At 44.8% G+C, this 25441-nt stretch overlaps 1 protein-coding gene across 1 annotated transcript in view; it reads left to right on the forward strand.

Moving 5' to 3' along the window:
- Window positions 1–25441, forward strand: part of LOC142774254 (uncharacterized) — a 43485-nt gene that overhangs the window by 14597 nt on the left and 3447 nt on the right. Inside the window, exons 4-9 of the mRNA XM_075874643.1 lie at window positions 2702–2951; window positions 6687–6837; window positions 8922–9046; window positions 12977–13124; window positions 20711–20881; window positions 24747–24869. Coding sequence (XP_075730758.1) covers window positions 2702–2951; window positions 6687–6837; window positions 8922–9046; window positions 12977–13124; window positions 20711–20881; window positions 24747–24869 — 968 coding nt within the window. The remainder of the gene's footprint in view (window positions 1–2701; window positions 2952–6686; window positions 6838–8921; window positions 9047–12976; window positions 13125–20710; window positions 20882–24746; window positions 24870–25441) is intronic.

Genomic DNA, 25441 nt, shown 5'->3' on the forward strand with positions numbered 1-25441 from the left:
TATTATGTTTGGATTGGTTATTTACCTTCGTCATCCGTTTGAGTCACGTAATACAAAACTTGGTACATTCGAAGCTAGCAAAACGGCTGCGAGTGCACCATGAGCGTGGCATGTAGTCATATTCTTACATGACAACCATGTCATGAGTATCATGTTTGCACCAGTGATATACCTTTCTCATTCATTCACGCTCCGTAATACCAACTTTACTATATCTGTGGTTAACGATACGACCGCAATCACACCAGAAGTGTGGCGTGTAGTCATGATTTACATGACATGCATGTGATAATTTCCCCGTGAGGGTCCATCACTTATGTTCGCCATGCAGTCATGTCATACTATACCAGTTTTCCAACATGTCATGTGGACGAAACCACCGCAAGACCAGCAAGACCATGAAATGTATATTATGGCATATATGTCATAATTTTCATGTTATGACTGGTCACTTATGCTCGCCATACAGTCATGTTCTGCAATATCAATAGCGGTATTGATGCCATTTTTTAAACCTCCAGAAGACGTTAAACTCGTAGGCGGCCAGATAGATAGATAGATAGATAGATAGATAGATAGATAGATAGATAGATAGATAGATAGATAGAAAGATAGATAGATAGATAGATTGATAGATAGATAGATAGATAGACAGAGAGATAGACAGATAGATAGATAGATAGATAGATAGATAGATAGATAGATAGATAGATAGATAGATAGATAGATAGATAGATAGATAGATAGATAGATAGATAGATAGATAGATAGATAGATAGATAGATAGATAGATAGATAGATAGATAGACAGACAGCCTCAATGTCGTGGGAGCTCACTAAGAAATGCTTCGCGTTTAACACCGTCTCGTCAGGACTTGGTCCTGCCCCTTCCTTTTTTGTCGCGTTATATAGCACTGTTTATCCGAAGTTTAGTGCGCGCCCACAAAACCGCATCAACACTTTATACAAGAGCTTCGTGGCGTGTCTTCTTCTTGTGTCCCCGTTCATTCGGCGCTTTTTTTTTCGTCGTCGGTTGAATCCTAATTTCACATCATGGACACTTTCACTATAAAAATTACGGAACAGGAACAGGTTCGATCTGCTTCTTCTGACAGCTTTACTAAAATGAGGCGTTTGCCCCTCTGCGGTGGTCTAGTGGCTAAGGTACTCGGCTGCTGACCCGCTGGTCGCAAGGGTTGAATCCGGGCTGCAGCGGCTGCGTTTTCGATAGGGGCGGAAATGCTGTAGGCCCGTGTGCTCAGATTTGGGTGCACGTTAAAAAACCACGAGTGGTCGAAATGTCTGGAGTGCTCCACTACGGCATCTCTCATAATCGTATGGTCGTTTTGGAACGTTAAACCACACTAATGAAATAAAAAATGACGCATTTGTCAGTAAAAAAGAAGCGTATACACTAAGAACGCTGTTCAGCCGACCGACTCCCACCGCTTCAGCGACCATGATGACGCGAGAAAAACACAATTTTTTTAAAAACGACAGCCCGAATAATACGCGCAGGGCAAACAGCTTCGTTTTGAGTTTGTCGGTCGTATAGGTTGTATCTCACAGATGTCTTTATTGTATGCAAACATCAAGAACAGCACCTTCGCACTGATGGTGTCAGACCTGAATGATTAGCGGATCAGGGCGGCCTTTCTCAGCCTGCCAGCCGAGCCTTGCTTAAAGATAGCCTAAAGAGCAAAGGGAGAGGCTGTTAAGCCTGAAAGCTCGAAGTCCCTTATTAGGAATTATATCAAAATATGCTCACTGACTACGAACATGGCCTTTTATTAAGTTGCAAATGTGTACACTGGACAGCTCTTTGAACTCATGTACTCATGTTGAAGGCATGTGCGCTCATCAAACGCCTAAGTGTTGTTCCTATTGATGCAGCTTCTTTCCAAAGAAATTTAGTTATATTAGTGAACCTGTGCACATACCTATTTGAATAACTGAAGCACGGTGTACGGACTGGCTACTGACTCGAAAAGTGCGACTTATGTTGGACTCGTAATACACATACACGAAAGCAAAAGCTATATCTTGTCTTTTTGCTATGACTAGTGATGTCTAAGACATTTTTGTAGCAGTATTTATTTCTATTCCTTTGATTTACACATAACAAGCTGAAAACATGTCAAACTCGTATAATATGTAGCTAGATGACAGCTTTAATTTGGTTTCTTCAATTCGTCTGAGGTTGATTCTACATTATATTTTCATTGAAAAGCCAAATGTAGCGTGATGACACGTTACATTTTTGTTTTCAAAATGTGACTGCGAGGAGTTTTTTTAACGTAAACCAAATTATAACTGGAACTCGTGCCAAAGTTGAGAAGCAACGAGCTTTCACTCCCATTTTAGAGGGACGAGTAGAAAACTGGTTTGAAGATGATTAACAAAGTGCGCTATAGTTACTGCGAAATACGACGTTAGAGAGAATACGCGAAAAAAAGTGGACAATGCAAGCGCAAGCTCGTACCTCATACTACAAGTCCGGAATACAAGTCTGTATTGTGTATTGGGCTTGTATTGTCCACTTCGTTTCGTTTCTCCTCTTTCGTTTTGCGCAGTAGCCATAGACCAGTTTTTCATTCATGAAACCTCGAATAGCCCAATACCACAGTGTGTTCATTGGTTTGAAGCCTGGCGCTACTAGTGCTGGTTTCGCCATTTTGTTTTCTTTTTGCTGTTGTTTCAGTCGTCGTCACCCATTGTTTGTCGCCTACGTTTGCAGTCGGAGTTAGTCTGCTGATCTGCACTGTCAGCGACACCGCCGTCTTCCAGCAGATGGTGCCAACGGACGGTCTCTGTCATCACGTCTACTACACCAACCTAATGGTTATCGAAAGCGTGCTCACACCCGTCAAGATTTCCCTAAGCTGGAACATGTTCAAGGCCGCCGTCAAGGCATTCCGCAAAACTGTCGGTGGCGTAGGATTCGACGTGCGGTGAGATGGTTTTCGAAGCACCGATGTCGGGCGACTTACGTAAGGGTTCCTGATTACGCTTAGTCAACACATGGGCAAAAGTACACGAATCATACTCGGTTACAACATTAGCAAAATATTCGAATAAGGCTCAGTTTGAACATAGATGGGAATTGCTACCAATAAGCACTCTCGCCATTACTGACCACTACACGAGGCATGACCCAACGGCAGTGTGCATGTTCCACGTGTCAGGAAGAGGATATAAGAAGGGCATATATAAGAAGAGCATATAAGAAGTTCGAGTTGGTAGGGCTCTTTACTTTTGGCGTGGAGTTCAAATGACGTGAAGGAAATATAGGCTGCTTCCTGCACACAAAATTCTTGTAGCCGCGGTTTGAAAGTTTGTGAAATGTATATATGATGAACTAAATGCTACTAAAAATTAATACAAGTAATGTCGATGGAGCCAACGTTTTGACAAGTGAACTTTACTTCATCAAAGTAACACAGTTGCTCTGACAAAGAGAAGTCAACTTGCCGAAACACTGTTTCTAGCGACGTTTTTTCTCGAAGAACTTCTGATCCCTTCAAGCCTCTCCGCGCTTGAACTTCAGTCTCGTTTGGTACTCAAGTTCTGCAAGAAAACTTTCCGCGCCTTCATAACAAACGTTATTGTGTAAAACATGGCGTGTCCTATACTAGCGGTTGTTGATAATTTTCGCATTGGTTCCGATATACCGGGTTCAATGCTTGCTCGTTTTTGTCCGTATGTCAGTTGTGTGTTGAAGCTGCCTTATAGATTGACACATTCACAATACGTGTATGTTTCTTTTTCAATTTATTTGTTAGTTTTATTTGTGCCGATAAAGTTTTGTCATATTTTGAAATCATTTAGCTCAACTTTCACCTCTTCAGAAAACACGAACAAAAAAAAAAGATTAACAAAATTTTACGAATGGCTGCACTGCCCAAACGGCCAGAGGTCCTGAAAGGAGGTACGAACGCATTCCGCTCGCACGTGAATTGGGAAAGACGGGCTTCCGCGAAAACCCTCCTCCTATCAATTTTTCGTCTTTTCTCTCTATTTTGGCACGTCACCAGAGACGTCATAAAAGAAGCTTTATGTTCGTGATTTATTTCTAGGATGCCTAGTGACCGCCAGTAGTATAAGTGGCGCTGCCGAAATCGAATACATGGGAGGTGCAGGGAGTTTCCATCCCCTGCTTCTGGCTCGTCAACTAGATATTTCACTTCATGTTTTAGACACTTAGCGCGAGAGAAAAAGCGCGTAGTAATTAAGAAGTACACACGGACAGAGCGCTATGTGTGCGCTTGACGAAAAGGATAAGTGAAAACTATGCTGGCTAGCAGTTTGGTTTTCGTATCTCGGAAAACAATATTTTAAATGTCATGCAAAGGCTGGGTACGTTGCTCACTGTGTTTGTCGACGAGCTTCTGCTTGGCACTGACGTCTCTAGGGGTCACGTACTTTCTGACGAAGAGTGTTAAATGCACATTCGTGGTGTTATTTTGTTTTCGACACTGATGCTGCTCCAACTCGAAAACCCAGCCGTACAAGGTGCCGCACACGTTTAGTACAAAGCAATGCATTTGAATTGCACATGCTTAGTGGTTTCGCAACGCCCGCAGTTTGCCCGTTTGTCATTTAGTGTCATATGCAACCAGGTGAGGCTTATCACGTGCAAGATGGCCAGACTTCGACAGCTTCTCGTTGCGTGCTGGTTCGTAGCTAAGAAAGTTATTCTCATTGCGTCGTAATAGCCAGAAACAGTAAATATGGCAAGTTTCAGAAATGTTCATTCAGGCAATGGGGTCAAAAACGCATAAAACTTGGACTTTCGTGACTTAACGCTGCCAATCATTTGTAGAAGTGGTCGCACGAAATTGAGATGTAGAAATGTGACTTTCATTTTCACCCGTTCTGGGGAATTTAACGACAATAAACGACCATGAAGTGCTCTTGGTATACATAATCTCTGAAGGTTGATTTATAGAACTTTGTACTTCATTATCCTTTCAGGCTGAAAAATACAATGAAAAAGCTGCACACACACAAAAAAACTATAGCAGTGCTGTAACTGGTGCGTTCGCAATGCTGTTCAATGCAGTGCCATAAATTAAAGGCTTATGAAAAATTGTGCCTCAAATATGAAAAATGAAAACAAAGCAATGTTATGCCATCAACATGTAGGTCGTTTTTATAATTTACCGTAGCCACCCCTTCGGTGTTACCACAGAGACATCCTGACAGCGTACATGGAAAATTTCGCTAAACCAATTTAGCCTATATATGTATAGGTAAAATTAATGCGGGTACAAGGTATGTTTACACTACTATAACCGCCACATCACCTGTTATTGTTACGTGATGCCAAGTATTCCTTATGTGACTTCGCAACCTGTTTTCAATTGGTCACATGCATAGGTCAGCAGTTGGTGCGCTCACTCAGACTCTCGCGAAATGTATTTTCCGCATAAGGCTCACACTAATTCAGACTTGGTGATACTTCCCTTCACTAGATTCGCTGGTACTTCCTCGCGAGACATTTTCCTCAATCAGACTCACTCGCACTCAAACCAGGCCCGTAGCAAAGGGATGCCCTAGGATCCCACCCACTCCCCTGCGAAGTTCGGATGGAGCGGGTTTTTTTTTTGCAAATTAAGAAGTAAACATAGGGACTTCTCAGGACCGCAATGTAGTGGACCCCTCCCGAAAAAGTTCCCAACTACGAGCCTGACTCAATCTCAACAAAATCTTACTCACTCCTATTCAGACTCACGGCTTTATTTGAGTCTGAGCTTGTCAACACAAGAATAAGTTTTCCAACGTATAGTCACACGACGGGACCAATTTGTGTGCTTCGTCTGGACGAAGTGAGTATTCAGGGTGGACAACCATTTTAAGGGGTCGGCTAATCCCGTTTCGAGGCAATAGGACGTCGTTGGTTTAGAACTTACGCCGGCTAAATTTTAATCATGCAATAATTTTTTTTGTGAAGTGAAAGCGGTGGTATGTAAATGCACCGTCGTCTCGCATTGGAGGGTCCCGTAGGCAGTGCCAACACAAATGACGCAAAAAATTTAACACCCGTTGACATCGAAAAATGCCGTCAGCGCGACATCAAAGATGGCCGAAACTCGGGACGTCACCACGTGACATTTTTGCTTGGTCAAATGCGGGCCATTCACGGAGCCCGCGCAAAACCAGCAAAGTGTCCTGCGGGCCTGGAAGCGGTGCTACACCGCGTTAAGGCCTGGCCACACGTACGAGTTAAAGCACGGCAGCGTGTAGCTTCTCGACGTGGCGCCGCGTCCTCCACTTTAGAGAGAGAGAGAGGACGTGCGACTACGCGAAGCTATGCGCGCTTTTTATATGGAGAGAAGGCGCGGCGCTGCGTCAGAAAGCCATGCACTGACGCGCTAGAGCGCGTGCGTGTAGTCAGGCTTTTAGGCGCAGAAGCTTTCAGGAGGTGACGCAGTAAGAGCAACATATCAAATTAGAATTAAAAAAAAAGGTATACCTTTCGCCTTCGAGTCTACCTAGGTAAATCTGTTAAGGTATTTCATTGAGTTTAGTAGGGATTTAAGCAATGTTGCATTTATTCGAAGTCGGAACAGCACGATATCAAGAGATACGTATCGTTTTCGAAGGTCATGTGTCAAGGTTCTGTCTTTTTTGTGGATGTTCTCGTGAGATATGCCCAGACTTCGAATCGGTCGATTGATTCGCAGGTACATTGATGAAGTGGACTTGCAAGCAGAAGTGCGAGAGCAGTTGTATAAACTTAATCCGCATAACGTCAGACATTACGGTATACTCAATGTGCTCGAGACGTCTTCTAAGCTGAAGGATCTCTTCAATAAAGCGAGACGCCTCCTTACAGTAAGTACATCAGTGACTCAGTAAGCGCGATAACTAGAAACACTAAGGCCGCCTTCCTGGTTTGTGCATTATCGTACGTCGTCCTTCAGAGTTATGGCTAATTTACACATGCGACTTCAGCCGGCCATTCGACTATTTGCAAGCGGCCCTAAAATAAGGCGACTCAAGGCGAGCGATGTTCTGACCTGCGTTTGGCTCATACCTGTCGTCACACGTATTGCCCTCCTGGGTTTATTGCCATTGCCCGGTAAAATAGGTTGGCGTCCTTTTCCTGCGAACCTGATTGTTGCAGACGTCTTCCACAACACTCGTGGGACTCTGAAGCCGAGCAGCCAGCAACTGCTCCAAAGCAGCCACTTGGCGACCGAAGCGGCCATTCGGGACCAGTTGCTTTGCGACTAGCTTGGTCGCGAGAGAGGTGCTAGCCGCAGATGTAAATGAGCCTACATCATAGTGTCTCCTATAGATTCACGAGAGTGAACTCTGGCGCTAGTGTCTATGGGGCATGCAATACACGGTGCTTTGGCCAGCATGGGAATGATGTGCAGTACACGGATTGGCCTTCGTTCTTTCGGCTTCATTTGGCTCCGCGTGGACTGAATCCGCTTTGCCACAAGAATAAGTTCATCAAAGGTTCATAAGTTCCGCTTCAGCACCTTCACTTTTTAGGCTGAATAATTCAAATTCACTCGCGAAGTTCACAGTTATCCTTCCTTTCGTTCGAAGTAAAAACAAAGCACAGCAATAAACAGCCCCGCGAGTGTGTTCAAAACCCGAAATCACGAGGACTAAGGAAGTCCGTGTACTGCCCATCATTCCCGTGGTGGCTGAACGATAGCAACGCCAAAGTTCCCTCTAGTTAACTTAAGGAAAATGTATGTTCTATACCGACAACATTTTTTGAATCTGTGTCTACTCCGTCATTACAAAAGTCCTGTATGAATAGCTCTCCTAGCAAGTGTGAAAATCACTGAATGCTAACATATTTCATTTTGAATTAAAAAGAAATTTCTGTATGGCGTGCTTTCTGTAGTTGACAAAAGTGGGATATCAGGCAACAGTGTCAATTCTAGTGACTTGATGGCCAGTTGTGATGACGTAAGGCACCAAAACATCCAATATGGCAACTTGTACATTACAAACAACGGCAGGCAGCGCAGCGGCCATAGAAATGTCTCGATATGCTCTACGAGCATGAGACACACGCCATCGCGATATCAGGATTCAGTACGAACGGCAACTAGCGCTTAAAAATGTAATTAGGGCCCCTGAGGATGTGTCCATTTTGTGACACTACAAAACGAAAGAATGCTTTGTAAGCTGCACGTCGTGTATGTGAAACCAAATTTGTCTATTGAAAAATGGAATCGAATAAGTTGTTGCGTGGAAATTATAGAAAACAATAGATGCAACGTGACCACAGCCAACGTTCTTTACACCTTCTAGTCTGCCTGACAACTTCCTTATTTCCGTTTTTCAATTGGTGCCGATTCACCTTCTGCTTTCAGATATTTGGAAGTAACTTTGGAGGGTTTGAAGCCATTAGGTGTTAAAATCACGTTTATCGGGTCCCGACCACAAGCGTGCCAGGGTTTCCCTTCTTGGTGGGTTGATGAAGGAAGGTGCGAAGGTTTGTCCCAGCGCCCCCATTCCTATAATGTCAATGTACGGGAAGACTTTACACTCTCCTTTAAAGTCACTATAGGGAAAGGCTTCCTTTCCTTCCCCTGTGTGCACGCCTATGGTCCATGCAGCAAAGTATTCCAGAAATTTCAACCACCTGGAGTTCTTCAGGGTGCCATGAAATCCGACTACACTGGCTTCTACCGTTTCACCTCCATCTGAATTCAACTGCAGTAGCCGGGATCAAACCAACCACTCCCGTGCATCGTTGCAGACGTCTGCGACTTTTGTTCAGCAGCGAAGTATTTTGTTAAAATCAACTCCTCGACAGCCTCACTAATTTAAATTGAAGGAGTAACTAAGAAGGAATCATTGTACGCAATAATGGTGCGATTTCTCGCAATGTTCCAAGAACTCACTCAAGTGTATCTTACCTTATTGCTTCTAATACATATTTACAGATATTGAAGCGCTTTCAAGAAGCCCGCGACGTTTATGGGAAGACCATATTAGCATTTGGCATATATAACTACCTCAGGCCTAGAGCGTGGGAGACCCTCCAGGAAGTCTTCACTTCGGCCGTCGAGTGAGTTTGGAGACGTCTTGAAACATAATTGCTCTTCGCTGTATGTCAACAAAACCATAAAAACATGTTGCTTTTTGTTTTTATGCTGCACAAAACAAACACTCGAGCGAGCGCACACACGTAAACACACACAACGTCCTATTGCAGCCGCAAATGCCCGGATAGCGATGCCTAGTAAAAGATCGCTGCGCGACACCACTTGAGAAGGTGGCAGTTTCTTTGCGCTGACGCGATATGACAACGAAGTGACCATAGTTTCTTTGAATATTTACTGGATTGAACTGTGGCGCCGTGATCGTACAGTCATCATGAGATTGCGGTGTTGTGCATGGATTTGCATGTATTTGGCGAAATCTTATCTTGACATTGGAGCAAAAAATGCGGTGGCGAGGTCTGTTTGTCCGTTCGTGTTGCTTCACGAGTAGTGCGGCAGCTTGCATCTGATTCCAGTTTTGCTAGCTGGCATTGTTGACCCGTTTAAAAAATTGTATAGACGAAATTGGGCACGGAAGGAACACTTCGATTGTTGAGAGTATATTGTAGTGTCAAACTACGAGTATATTTTTCTTGGAGACTTAAAGGGCGTATTTGCAGTCGCACACTGACCCACGACGTCATGATTGCCTTGTTAGCTTTGTAAAATGTGTGACCTGAAAAGGCGTTGCTGTCTCAGAAAGGGAAACAAGAAGAACACACTATTGCAAATCGAGCAATAACTGTATTTGACCTCCGCCTTACAGCAACGGTGTGACTCTCGTAATAAACGAAGTAGCATTTTTTTGCCGGAAGGATAATGAGAAAATTTTCATTAAACTTAAATTGGCCCTGCAACTCTTTTTGAGCATGATCCGGCACCTCTCTGCCGATCGATAGTTGACGTTCTCGAAATCCCGCCAGCCAACTACTATAGTGCAGTGTGAGGCCCCGAGGGCGCAATAAATTCTGAAAGTCAGCTAAAAAATTTATTTCTCTTCTCTCGGCAAATCATGGAGCAAGCTCAGAAATGACTTGTCACAGCCGTTGTATTGGCCACCAGCTGATTTGAGCATGGCGCACTGCATCGTTACTGGGTTCGCCGTGGGAGGCCGTGACTTGACCACACGTGTGTCCGCTATCGCACAGAAAAAAAAAAGTGTTCAAGGTTACGAGGTGCATGTGACGCATTTTCTTTTGCCGTGCGATCTCTGCCTGCTTGGCTTTCAGTGCTTGCGTGGGGTCGAGAAGAGAGAATGCAAATGGCAGCGCGCGATCAGTCGTTGAAGTCTGCTTAGGCGGCTTATAGGTATTTTTGCGGTGGTGACTTCGTGAGACAGCAAGTTTCTTTATTGACTACATTTCATAAGGTGGCGCGGCTCCTTTAGCTGCTATTTATCGGGGCCGTATCGGGCTAGCACTTCGGTTGTGTATCTTTTACTGTGTCAAGGAAAACTGTTGCCCAGTGTATTCTTCATACTTTCCGCTTTGAGCACACTTGTGGTTTTGCTCAGTGTTGTGTTGTGGATATTTTCGGGCGGAGGAATTGCTCGCTGGGTACCTTTTAAGCTAATATGAACTGGCCAGGCTAGCAATTTAAGTGTAATGAAAGCGGACTGTTCAAGAGTTCAATCATGTGACGGCAGGTCCTACGGAGCCGAAAGAACGAACGAAAGGCATATCCATGTAGGCTTTATCATATCCATGCTTACTGAATGGCCACGCTTCGCCACTCCAGTAGGCACTAGTTCTATGTTTCTCTTTGTTGCAGTACTGCGAATCTTGGTGTTCGAGACCCAGTAATGATTGCAACTAACAAATAATAATGCCAAGGAGAGCATAGGGGTGTTGTTAGAAGTCATTGCATTTTAAATATGAGAAAAAAGTGGACGCAAAGATAACATGTCGATGGTAGGGCCCAAATCTGTGACCTTCGCATAAAGCGTCAATGGCAACCACTTAGACTTAGCGAAGAAACAGCTGCATCTACAATACGGCTTCGGAACTTACTCCGTGTTCGCAGCGCTCGTTGAGCACAGGAAGCGAAAGAAAAATACAAGCGGACGGATAGAACGAACAGTAGAAATGGCGTGAGAACAAGGTATTTTAGTACACACTGCCTTGCGAAGTTTGCAAAGCTATTGGATGATTGCGATCAAATCAAGTCTCTAGTGGCAGCAATGATTTAGTTCGCAAGCACCTGCAGCAGCATCTGTGGCACTGCGGGGTCGATAAGTAGGTCCTTGCTTTCGTTGATCTGCAACATCGTCAAGTTAATGGGTGTCAATAATGCTTATCGCTCGTCTACGACGTACGACGTCGGTCGTCTGTTAAGTGGCAGGAGCGCGACTAAATTGCATACAAAAGTAAGAACCGGTGTCGAAGAGCTCTTCTGTGTGTGCACCGGTCATATCCGAGCCGATAAACAGTCGTGATCTTCTTTGACGAAAACCAGTTCGCGTTGACATATACTTTTTATTCGTTCACGTAACTGATAAATTCCAGAAAAAATTGATGTTCCCATGTTCGTGGCACTGCAAGGACTCCATGGTTGCTTCAACAGCCAACGAAACACTAAGTTATCGCATAACAAAAACAAACAATCGGTGAATACCACCTAGAAGGCAACGTTATGAGACTGGTTTCGTTTTCGGGCCCAAGAAAACGCAGTGGACCGAGCTTTCTGGAGGGTCGACAGATGGTGTGGTGAATTTCGAATATTCACTCATTTTGAGCGGGCTCCTCAAGTGTGTTGCGCAAGCATTTGGCTTGGCCACGTCTCCGAAATGCCACCCTGCTGCCGTACTCTGTGCAAAGAAGCGTAGGCCCAATACGGTGTGTACTCTTAGCGTTAAATCGTCACGTCAGGTTAATAGACAGTTATAGTTTAATGTTAGCGTGATAGCGCAGGTTAAGGGAATGGCGTTACCGTGCAGCAAACGTTCGTTGTGGGCAGCGTTTTATAGTTTAGCGGGATAGCGTTTACGTGTCCCAGCTGGGACAGTGGCGCCACCTATTATATGGTTAATAAAGTAAACAATGAAAATGAAAAGAAAACGAGAATGTTTGGCTATGCCACCGCGCGAAACATTGTTAGAAGTTTATTTTAGTGATAATAACAGTAAATAGTTATGAACCACGCACCAAACGCGAAAACATCTATGTTGTCGATTTGTTTACATCGATCTTGTAGTTAGACCTAGAAGCGTTCAAAATGGGAAGCTATCTCAAAAACTACGTCAACTTATCTGTATTAGTCGGACATCGAAGCCAACTGAAGGCAAGCGAAGCCACTTTGAACAGTCGTTTGCTGCGAACAAGGTGAATCTTTCAACAACTATGCCAAAATCACTTCGAAGCGGGCGTCGGCGAGCGCCGCCATGTTTACGTACACTACATACATCTACGCTACCGCGGTAACGTGAAATCTGAAAAATACCGCGCATACGGGAAGCGGTACGGGTGACGTACGTATCTGCGCATGCAAACTTCAATTCCGGTATCACGGTACACCCGGTAACCCGGTAAGCCCGGTATACTATAACTCTCTAATGTCAGATGTATCTAGGCGCCATCCACTGTGGTTAGTTCATGCTGCCGTGTGGACAGCTACCATCCTCGCGAGCACAAGCGCTACATATATAACTTACCGCTTTTAATGTTGCTAACACTTGTTGCGGTTGGCATCGTTACGCAAGTGTAAATGACTGGTTACATAAAACATTTGTGACTGTTCAACATATGTCTGCGCGCACATCACCTCTACATATATTCAGCGGAATATGGTAAGGTCGCGCTAACTAAACAGAGTCAACTTCCTTCCGGATGCTTAGAATTTGCGTTTTTTTTTTGTAGCACATATGTGTAGATAATTTGTTCTGCTTGACAGCAAATCTTTATCCTCCACCCCCTCTTCCCCCGTAACCTGCTGAGGAAGCGTGTTTCGCTCAAATGCAGGAATTCCGTGGCGGACACGGTCATTGCCTACAGTTCGGTGGGATGGATCGAGGAACCGAGCGAATGCTTCCGTCACCCGCCGTCTATCTTCAACAAATCGAAGTACATCGCCGGGGCTCGAAAGGAAGCTGGCCGGGCCCCCGACATTGTAAGTAAGCATGAGCCATGAGCTCTGCAGTGCTTCCGGAAATTATGTGACCCTGGTGAGGCGATACTTATATCCATCAGAAAAAAATGTCAAAAAAAAAAACCAGAGCGGGGCTTGAACTTCGCCTGTAAGAGTAGAATGCGAAAGCGTAATCCGATACAGTGGGAATCGTTTTCCCAGTATTTATGTATTTACAATACTGCTACTAATCTTTGAGAACGTTACAGTTGGAGTATACAAGAATTTTTTAAACTAAAAACATAAAAAGAAATATAGGAACAAATACGTGTAAGCGTAATAACGGAAAATGCATATTGCTACGGTATGATCCGAGCTGCAGTATGTGCCGGGGAAGTAGAAGAGGAAGACGACGTTGTCTGGTGTGGCCTGAGGACTCCATTTTTACCGCGACTGCCGAACTTCATCCTCACACTGTGAATGTTATTCACTGCTTACACTCGGCTTCGTACTTTTCTTCAATAGACCTACAATCAGGATATTGGCAGATACCTATGCACCCTTCAGACAAGGAGAAGACCGCATTCGTGACGCCTGATGGACTGTACCAATTCAATGTGATGCCGTTTGGGCTTTGCAACGCCCCCGCCACTTTTGAAAGGTTTATGGACTCTGTCCTTGGTGGTCTTAAATGGGAGGTGTGCTTATGCTACCTGGAAGACGTCGTCATTTTTGGGCGTACCTTCGAATAGCACAACGTCTGTTTAAGCCTTGTTTTAGACTGTGTCGGAAAGGCTGGCTTGATTTTGAACTCTAAGAAGTGCCGGTTTGGTGAACGACAAGCTTTAGTCCTCGGTCACCTAATTGACAAAGATGGTGTCAGGCTGGATCCCCGCAAAATCGAAGCAGTCGGCACATTCAAACCACCCCAGACACTGAAGGAACTTCGCAGCTTCTTGGGCCTATGTTCCTACTTTCGCCGCTTTGTGCCCCAATTCGCGGACGTAGTACACTCACTCACGAGCTTGTTGCGAAAAGACAGCCCATTCGAATGGACGCCTGATTGTGATGCCGCCTTCTCTAAACTGAAATTTCTACTAACATCTGAGCCTATTCTTCGTCATTTCGATCCTTCTGCTCCTACAGAAGTGCACTGTGACGCAAGTAAAATTGGCATGGGAGGTCTGCTTGTTCAGCGACATGATAATGCAGAGCGTGCTGTTGCTTATACGAGTAGATCTCTAAGCAAGGCCGAAATGAATTATACGGTGACAGAGCAAGAATGTTTAGCGGCTGTATTCGCCATTCAGAAGTTTCGATGTTACCTCTACGGTCGTCCATTCACGATTATGACAGACCATCATTCATTATGTTGGCTTGTTACCTTCCGAGACCCTTCTGGACGCCTTGCTCGATGGGCTTTACGCCTTCAAGAATTTGACTTCAGCATTTCGTACAGAAGTGGACTACGTCATTCGGACACTGACTTTCTCGCCTACCTATGACCACGACGGAGGACAGTGCAGATACACTTGACAAAACCGTGGTCTCTCACACGTTTCCTGACGCTAATGTCTTCAAACGAGAACAATTGAATGATTTATCTTTAGACCCTTTGTTCGTTGACACTCGGAATCTCAAAGGCAGTGGTCGCTTTTGCATTCGTAATGGACTGTTATGCAAAACGAATTACTCAGCAACCGGTGCACGTTATTCACTAGTTGTACCTCAAAGTCTTCGATGCGACGTTCTCCGTACTATGCACGATGATCTAACGTCAGGATACCTTGGGTTCATTCGCACCCTGCATCAAGTGCAGCAGCGTTTTTACTGGCCCTGAATGCGAGATTTTACGAAACAATACGTCTCGAGCTGCGAGATTGCCAGCGCTACAAACGACCTACCAGTGCACCGCACGGCTTTCTTCATCCCATAGAACCGCCTACTACGCCTTTCGAGCAAGTGGGCATCGACCTATTGGGCCCGTTTCCGCGATCTTCGAACAACAACCACTGGATAATAGTGTGCGTCTACCACCTTACCAGATACGCCGAAACCGCTGCGATACCATCTTCTACAGCTGATGGCGTCGCTGCCTTTTTGTTAAGTTCCGTTGTTCTTCGCCATGGTCCACCTTAAGTAATCATCAGTGACCGTGGTCGCCAATTCATCGCGGACGCTGTGGAAGAATTGCTTCGCCTCTTCACTTCACAGTTCAGACATTCGACACCATACCATCCCCAGACGAATGGTCTTGTAGAACGTACCAATCGAACTCTTACTAACATGCTCGCAATGTACGTCGCGTCAAATCACAAAAACTGGGATGAGATCTTACCATTTATTTCTTATGCATACAATACAGCGAAGCACGAGACCACGGACTTCACGCCTTTCTACCTGCTCTACGCTCGATCACCACGCAGCTTCCTTGAAACAATCCTACCTTTTAAGCTCCATACCGATGAGTCCGTGGCCTAAACATTGTGCCGGGCTGAAGAAGCCCGCCAAATTGCTCGCTTGCAAACACTGGCATCAGAAGATCGCTCCAAGCAACGATACGATCAACGCCATGATGCCATTTCATTCCGCAAAGGTGAATTCGTGTGGTTGTGGACCCCCCAACAAAAACCTGGTTTATGTCAGAATTTTTTACCGCAGTACACAGGCCCCTACGTCATTGTAGATCGCTTGACTGACTTGACGTACGTTGCGGCACGCTTGACGACAGCTTCTCGTCGGTCAAATCGAATGCAGTTGGTGCACGTGGCTCGCCTCAAAAAGTTTCATCCCTCCAGTGACATAAACTCGCCCAGCGGGCTTCGTCTGTGAACGGGGGATTGCTACGGTATGTGCTGGGCTACCGTACGTGCCGGGAGGTAGAAGAGGAAGACGACGTTGTCTGGTGTGGCCTGAGGACTCCATCTTTACCACGACTGCCGAACTTCATCCTCACCCTGTGAATAAATCCACCTTTCCTTTAATTCAACCGTAACAATATGATAAATACAATAAAAATTCACATGTATTTCTAGTACTCAACATACGTAATAACTAAAAATATGCGAGTTATAAATAATATATAAGGATATGATCAAACCGAAAGGCAATAGAGAGGAAAGTTTATGGAGCTCTAATGAAGAGTGAATCAAAATGATAATATAAGTATCGCAGTGAAAAAAGCACAAAAAAGAAGAAGCTTGTATCAGAAACACCGAAAGCATACTTAGAAATGGATAAGCTATCGTGAATTGGATGTGGAAACAAGACAGTGGGAAAAACCTCTATCGCCTTACCTAACTGACTAGAATCTGGTTTGATGACCATGCACACATGGCGTCTTTTATGCGCAGAGTTTCTTTTCTGACTATGCATACATGGCACCTGTTATGTTCACAGTTTTTTTTTAATCTGGAAAGTATATTCAGATAATGATTCGGAGTTGGTTATAGCAGCGTAGGTCATTTAGCCTGACTTCGCTTACCGTAGAACAATCTAACAGGGCTACAACGAAAAGAACGTCTTTTCAGGTTGTGGGGTCTCGATGTTGCGAGAGCTGCACGCTCTTGGAGTGAACGAACACAGTAGATTCAGTCGGGACAAACCTAAAAGGCCACATTTATTTACCTACTTTTAGATCATCGATATCGCCAGCCAAAATATTATACATAAATTGTGATCAATACGCTAAATTCGGCCATATAGAATATTACGCAACACTCAACAACATGATAAACACAAAAACACACACAAGGTGGCTTCGCCAACGCTTGACTGACTCACCACGAGTGCCCGCGGCAGGCGACCCGCGCAGCCGTACTCCGCGGGCCCACCCGAGAGACAACCGTTCGCGCCATCTGCCACCCTCCAAAGAGACGCCCTCCTCTCTTCCGTGCCGCCACTAAGGCTTACCACCCGGCGTCACTGCCAGCGCCACCGTTCTAACCTTGATGATGATGGTTGCGATAAACGCTCACGAGCACAACGCCACCTACCACTCGAAAGTTGCGACCCCTGACATCGGCTTCTGCGCGAGTCATGCAAAAAGGCGCAAACAACTTTACAGGGGGTGTTAGCACCCACACATCCCCCTACCTTATTTCAAACCATATCCCGAAACGAACAAAGAAATCTGCTAAAAGCTCTAACAAAAGATGACAACATACGTCCCTAAAGAATGTCCTTGCACCACCACACCGCCACCGGTTGACACTGCTGCACAGTCCGGCTCGACGAATTCACCCCAGTACCAGTCTTTCAACAGCAACGTTGCCGTCGGGCCGAAGAACGCGTCTTCTGGTTGCGACTAGCACACACGAGGGCGCCGGACAAAAGACAGTCGCGCAGGTTCCAGGCATGTCCATCGCCCAATCTCACATTTCTAGCCAACGGCGAAGACGATGTCCGGAAGACAGTGAGCCGCGGGTTACATCACTCCCGCTGTGTACACACAAAGCACTCGACGGAACAATGCAGTAGGGCAAAGGAAAGGGAGCTTCGAGCTCCTCACCCCCCTGGTACGATGGTAAGTGCTGCTAGAAAATACATCGGGGGCGGCCGAGATGCTCAGCTCCAAGAAAAGAAAGGTTACTTTCTAAACTCGTGCATCGCAAGATAAAAACATAAGTAAGAGAAGCAGAGTGCGACACCTCAACGCCACGATCCACCTAGTTGTGCCACGTGCAGCAGGCGGATGCGCAGAGACTTTGGCCTAATGTGTCGCTCGACAACAACCGTCATCCACCCAACGCCCAGCCTAGGTGCAGAAGAGGCAGCCGCAAGGAGACACTCACCCAGTAAGGTAGCCCTACTCGTTCGACCCACACAGCAGCTCACCGAGCTATCGACGCCCACCGTCCCGGACGGTGTCACGACGCCCTGGCTTAGAACCGCGAGACAAGACATTAACGACGCCCGACTCTCTGAGCGCAAAAGAGATACAAGAAGCTATTTAAAAAAATTAAGACCACCAACAAGGCTCCCCTACTCACTCGCTTAGGACTTAGCGTATAGTAGACGTGTTCGAAGATTTGCTCACCCCAGGATGCAGACTGCATGGCTCTCGTCCCAACTGAACAATGTTCTTCAAAACTAACCACAATAAAAAAAAACACTTGTGAGCAGGAAAAAAAACTCAACGTGCCTACAAGTTCAAACACGTCACAACAACTGATCTGCTTGCTCTCAACAAAGCACACTACCGGCACTAGCAGTGCAAGTCCCCCTAGGTCTACTCTACCCCAGATCTAAAAACAAGCATTCCGAACCGCGAAAACTGACATCCTATGCTCCAAGAGCTCAACGTTGGGCAGCCAGTGAAGGGTCTTGATATTGGGAGAGCCTCACGCTCTTTGAGTGAATGGACACAGTAGACGCAGTCGGAACGACCCAAACAGCCCACATTGATCGACAATATCGTCAGCCGAATTTGTGTACATGAATTGTGACAACACGCTAAAAACAACCTTACGCAATATTACGCACACTCAACAACGTAGTAAACACAAGAACACACACAAGGTGGCTTCGCCAACGCTTGACTCACCACGAAGGGTCCGGGCAGACGACCCGCGAAGTCATATTCCTTGGGCCCACGCGAGAGAAAATCGTTCGCGCAACCGGCACCCGCCAAAGAGACCCGCTCCTATCTCGCGTGCCGCCACTAAAGCTTTCCACCAGGCGTCCCTACCACCGCCACCGTTCTAACCATGATGATGATGATGGTGCTGACAAACGCTTACGAGCACAACGCCACCTACCGCTTCACAGTTGCGACCCCTGCTGCGGCTTCTGCGCGAGACACAGGCGCAATGAGGCGCAAGCAACTTCATTGGGGGTGTTAGCACCCCCACTACTTAACAGTGGCCGTTTTGAACTATACTGCAATGATTGCGATATGCCAACTAAACTACAGTATTCCTTTTGGAAATGGTTAAGTACCCACTACGCGTGCGTAAGACACTACGCGCCATTCGCAGCAGTAGGCTTTCTTGACGCTGTGGCTGATAATGATGATTATTTGAACCCAGGAAAACTGTAAGACTTGGTGTATGGGTACAACATAATTATGAGTTAAAATTAGTGCAATCGACAAGAATGTACAGACGAGAGGACACGTGTCGAAGCGTTCGTGTTAACGATGCTGGTGGCTGTACATAAGTATGCAAATCTTTTCGCGTCAAAGATTTGTGTGGCAGCGTATGTTGCGTTATGTTGAAATATTCTGGTAAAAGGTTATTGATGTTCAGTGTCTGTGAGTATATTTTTTCTAAACACACTTGATCTTAGCACTGTAGTGACATAGTGTGGAAAATAATAAGAAATACGTTTGAATGTAAATAAGTATTCGCTCCTTAGTTTTCTTCAAGAAACGCAAACCCTTGTCACAGCTTGTCAGCAGCGCATGTTGGCCTTGCTGAACGCTTTAAATACTCCGCTGCCCACTAGTCTACTGATTTACCTTGGAAGGCGCATATAATTTACACGATTGATAGAACCAATAATATGTCAAATTTCATTAAAAGGAGTATCAAGTCTTGCTTCAGGAGTCTTGAAGGAGCTTTGTATGTCACTTATGTACGATCAATCATTGAATATGCATGAAGAGTACAGGATATGCAAATCAAACTCTAATCCTTTAACTGGAGCTCATACAAAGTCGTGCTGCATGCTCTGTTAGTGCTAATTACGACTTGGGTTCCAGTATTATGCGCCTTGAAAGTGACTCAGGTTAGAACATATTTGGACTCCGAAGAGCAATTTTCGCTCAATTTTTGAGGGGGGACAAAACTCGCAATCACTAAATTTTATGCGTAATGAACCCGTGGTACGTATCACATTCAGATGAACATTGGAAGAGAACACCTTAAAAGCTATCACACCCAAGTTTTTGTTGTATTTTTTACTATTAGAGAATAAAATAACCTGTCTATTTGCGTCGTCTACCGGCTTTAAGTGACATCTTGTTCTTCACGACAAAATGTCTGGTTTGCATGAATGTGCAGTCACAGCTGCTCGAATGTGCTTCATCGGTTTCGACTATACAACTGTCAGGCGTCTTCTTCTGAACACTTTCAAAAAGGCTCAGTTCCCTTTTTAGGCTAAATATTAAAATAACGTTTAGCAGAATGGAAATTGTTCTTCATCGAAGCGCGCTGTGGTGCATGTTATAAGTCATGCTTTGGCAGTTGCACAATCATTCATCATCTCGATAACCCACTCACAAAAGAAATCAATGAGGCTTATCCGCATTATCTAAAAAGATCTGAGTATTAGGCACCATTCAGTATTATTGTCCCAGAGCAAACTGGCTTATCTTCAGGGGTCACATGGCATAAGGTATTATGCCATGTACATGTTAAGGTTTTTTCTCATTTGATTTTTTTCTTTGATATGCACGTGACGTTTCGTAAAAAATGTGTTCTTTTCAATAAATTTTTTTGTTCCAAGCGAGGACCTGTGCCATTTTTTGTCTTCGTTATGATCTGTTGTGGTGTTGCTAAAGTGAAAAAATTATAAGTAAATAAATTAATAAGAGGAAATCTCTCATTGGTGTGCGTGTGTCGAGTAAGTTCACATAGTGAAACGTCACAAACGTTTTTGTATTCAGCTGCAACTTCTCTGCGCAGTTTACCATTTCAAGATTGATGACGGCAGACAAGCGGTTCAAAACCGCCGTCAAGGTGGGCCTGTCGTTCGAGCTGGGCACGCTAATCTACGAGGTGAAGGAGAAGGCTATTAACTTCGATATGGTCAACGCGCCTTGCAAATCACTGTACGTCGCCAGCCTGGACGCTGTGGTAAGTTTTTTGTCATTCTTCTTGCTACCATGAGCGCAGTCTTTCAAAGTGCTCATTTTCTGTTCAGAGATGCGTTGTATCATCTTCGGTAAAACGCTTTTATTTGAATTATTTGCATGAACGATACAAAGTTGAACACCCTAAAGAAGTTCTAGAAAAGTAGTAAGTGCACCACTTGCTGTCTGCTTAACATTTTTACTACCTTTTGCTAACGTTTCCTTTTTGAGAAATAGTAAATATTTTTTTCTAATACGTAGTGTTGAAGGGTTAGACGTTACAACTTGCGTACGTGACGAGTTAGTAAGCGTTGCTTCCTTTGCTTCCTCTGTCGAATGCTGCATGTCATTCTATAATCGCGGCAGTCAAATGAAACTTTCAACAAACTACAATTTTTGTAGTTGTCGTATACATTCACAGTTTCATTCTATGCCAAGGCATGCCTATAGGTGCCGGTAGCGAGGTATAAAAATGCGTGTGCTGCACATCTCGTGCAAGTATTGAAATCTGATCCCATGGTTAGCTCAACCTGTACAACGTGTGCGACCCCGTAGAAGGGATATATTATTGTTTGGGTTGCCACTAGTCTATAAGTGACATAGAAGCGTTGATTATATGTACATTCATATGTGCGGGAGTGCACACTGCGTTCTGTTCAATTCATTGTGGTCTACTAAGAATAGACAATAAAACATGGTCTCACTTTTTCTATGTTTGTCAGCGAAGTAAAACGACAAACGTTTCATCAATATTTCTCTCTGGCTAGTAACTGCAAGTAGTAAGTGTCGTGGTGGTAAAGTTACAAACTCAGTACTTACTCTATGTTGATGAATGTCGTGACGAGCCCTTACTACCGCAAAGTTAGTAAATACCACTGGTTCTAAGAATGTGTACTTGCGTAGTCAAAAGTTGCACTAAAGAAGTAATTCCCAATAGTTTGACGTTGACGTTTGCTGGTCAGTCACTCGCTTCAACTCTTTGATGTTGTCTCTTGCCTTCTTGCGCAAAGCTCCCGCCTCCGTGTTATCATACTTAATGATCTCAGCTACTAATAGCTGCTCAGCACTTCCAGCTACTGATTTTGAATGCTCCCAGATGCATGATAGTGCTGGAGCCATCTGTGGAAAGATATCGATGCTGCCGAGCACCATGTGTTTCAAAAAAATAAGTAGAGATGACAGTGCCACTTCATTTTAAGGCGTTCTAGAGTCTTCGGAGTGGTGACAATGAAACATCCACAGCTCCGCAACGTTTCTCCAGGGCCATGTCTCACAATACACTGAATAAACATGCCCATGATCATTTTCGTGCAGAACAATCTAGAATATTTCGTCCATATTTTAATGCACGGCAAACGACTGTCTAGATGCGGCTGTGCTTGCTCTTTGTAGTGTGTTGTTCCGCTGTGAGTAGGCGCGATTTGTTCTTCGTGTGTTTGTGTGGGTGGGGGGGGGTCATATTTGTCTGCTCTGTATGCATGGGGAAGTTTCCTCGAATCCTGTCACTGAAACAAACTTTTAGGCATGAAAGAATTCAGAAACAATGACGATAGTTATAGCGCGAGTACAAAACGATGACACAGAGACAGGAAGGACTCAGTGTCGTCGTTTTGTTCTTGCGCTATAACTATCGTCATGCCATACCAACTAGCCCAAGCAGCCACACTTCTAAGTTACGTGTTGTAACAAGTTTGCCATTCAGCGAATGTCGGAACCTGTAGTTGCTGCATACGGTCCCGTGTGTATGCTGCGAGGAAGACGAAGGCAATGCAAGGAAAAGAACGAAAATAGAAGAAAAATAACGGCAGGGAGGTTAACCAGGCCATAAGTAGCCGGTTTGCTACCCTGTGCATGGGAGGAGGATGGGGAGATGAAAGATAGAGAGCAGAGAGGGAAGAGAAATAAACACAGCACATTCGGCAGCACACGCGCGCAAACGCCTAATCTTTGTGATGGAGGTGCAGGAAGCAAAGAAGAAGCTGTCGCTAGCGTGCGGTATCAAAACGATTTAACATGCTGTGGTCACTCTTGATCTGTGCGCTACGATTTGTATCTTGTACACAAGAAGGCGAAAGCCAATGGACGTGGCTACCTGGCTATAGTCATCATTATCGTCGAAAAGAAACATTATGTTGTTGGCGATTAATATCGTGACTTTTGGTGTCATTCGATTTGTAGATGACCACGTCATGGTCTCTTTTTCCTTCCGTTCAGGCATGTAAAGCTTTCGCATTAATGAATCCCCTTTCAAAAAGAAATGAAGACGCTATTCGCTCAAGGATACTAAAAAGGAAAACGATTATTTGCGTATTAGTAGAGTTTAATTACGTAATCATAACAACCAGGCAGCGCTTGGTATGTGAAAGAACGTGCGAAAACAAAATAAAACAGATGGAGACGTCACTTAGAAATTCCCGTACCAAACACCATGACGTCATAAATTTCGAACGCATCTAGTAGGTGCAACGCAACTTCTAGTTAAGAAAAATAATGTACATTGTCTTCTGGGGGTGCCAAACACCTAGCTTGAAGTCGCGAAAAAATTCAGTGAGTTATTGTCGCTCAAATACTAAGAAAGTTTATTTTGCACTTTTTGACGTCACCTGCGAATAATAAAGCCTGGAAATTTTAAACAAATGGAACTTCATCTTGATTTTCTACGCTAATAATCAACTTATGATAGTGAAACACATTGCATTAGAGTTCTCAAAGTACATTTCATAAATCTAAACCATTTTTGTTTCTACTTAGTGTTCTGTTAAGCGCGTAGCGTATGTGGAATTGCGAGTGCCTTTGGATTCATGGTCACCTGCTTCGTAGTCACCTACGTTTGCCTGTGGAACTGTCAAGGCATGTGTTGTGACGTTGCCTTCAGGAAGACAGTCAATGATATCTTTACGTGGATTGGTATTTGTACCTCCACAGCCCGTCACTTCGAATTCGTGCAGGTGTGTTCTAACAAACAAGCTTTTATTTGTTTGGCACACTTTATTTTGCGACATTACTTTGGATAGAATATGTTTGAATCTAGATGTAAATAACCTTTTAGTTGTGTATGCTCAGAAAGTGTTTGTTCTGGGGGAATGTCATCTTTCATATCGTAGCTGTTTTTAGTGGAGACAACCCCGTCCGTTGGCGTAGCGGTGCTCACGTGGTCTCGCGGCTGGGAGAGAGTGAGACTTGGTGGAACTGGCAGGGGTGCGCTGTGCCAATATAGATGAGGGTGAAGCGTGGCGTATCAAGTGGAACGATAATAGGCACGCGTATATTGCTGAAGGAGAGCCTGAAGACTGACATCAGCTTCACTGTTTGCGGGCAATGTTTGCGAAGCGGAGCGTGCCGCACAATTTTTAGGAGTGAAGCTCCTTAAGCCCTCACCCCGCCATCGCCATCGTCGATGCATCAGCGATGGCACCTGTCACCCACCTGCCACTAGCTTTCTCTTTCGCCGTTTCTGTCCTCTTCGTTCAACGGAGAAAACGCGGGAAACCGCCACTTCGCCCTGTCGTCTTGAACGCCGTGTCATTTTCAGAGTTCCCACTTCGCCAAGTGGTTGGCTCATTGCTTGGGCAGGCTCGCGCTGCTCGGCACGCACCCCACACTCACTCACTCAGCCGTTCCCAGCCTCCGATCGCGCAGCAGACCCGCTCCCCGCCTTACCACCTTCATGAAAGCCAGCAGCAAGATCAGGCGCATAGCCGTTAACGTCTCAATTGTATGAATGCAATTGATGAGCTTCGCTCATCAATTGCATTCATACATGAAACAACTGCTAGTTTTCCGCTTTTACTTATATTTGTATTTTGTATTCTTTCTTTCATGGTCGTTGCTATAAAGAGTAACGTTCCGTTTCTTCAAATGATTTTCAGCCGTGCAGGAACGACCCGTATTCATTGCGAGGCGAGCTATTTCAAGGCGTCAATGTGGCTGAACTCAGAGACTTCAGGAAAACGATCATTCTCTTTGAGGACGACATCACCATCGCACAAAAGGTGAGTGCTCGACCGAATGTGCTGGTTAAGGCTCCACCTCCACAATTTGCTCCGAATACGTGCTGTAGCATTTTCCGGGAGCGTAACCACTCATCCAACGTGGAAGCCGAGATTATATTTAATTGAAACCAAGAAACACTGAACCTTAAAATAACAGAAGAGGCGTTGTTTTCCACTGTAGCATGATGATTGTGAGATAGTATAAAAGTAATTAGGCCAAGTTAAACATCACCTCGCTCCAGCTATGAATTGAACCTACAACTTTTAGGTAACAGTGCCGATGCTTCATCATTTGAGCCATAGCGGCGGTAACATTCCATCAATTTTTGTGGATCGGAAAGTTGGTAGGAAAGTACTCCCCGTCCTTGCTCAATCGTTAGAGCAATGGGTACGTGATACGAGGGTGGTAGTTGCGGTCTCAACCTATGCCACATTGTGTTTTCATGCACTTCATTTCTTTTCAATTTATGGCATAATTGTTCTTCTTCAATTAGAAGCTAAAGAGTAAGGATGGACACGTACCAAGTGGATCACTCTATCTAATTCTAAGTTGAAAAGTACAAATTATGTCC

Source organism: Rhipicephalus microplus, chromosome 10, assembly GCF_043290135.1.
Source record: "Rhipicephalus microplus isolate Deutch F79 chromosome 10, USDA_Rmic, whole genome shotgun sequence".
NCBI classification, from domain to species: domain Eukaryota; kingdom Metazoa; phylum Arthropoda; class Arachnida; order Ixodida; family Ixodidae; genus Rhipicephalus; species Rhipicephalus microplus.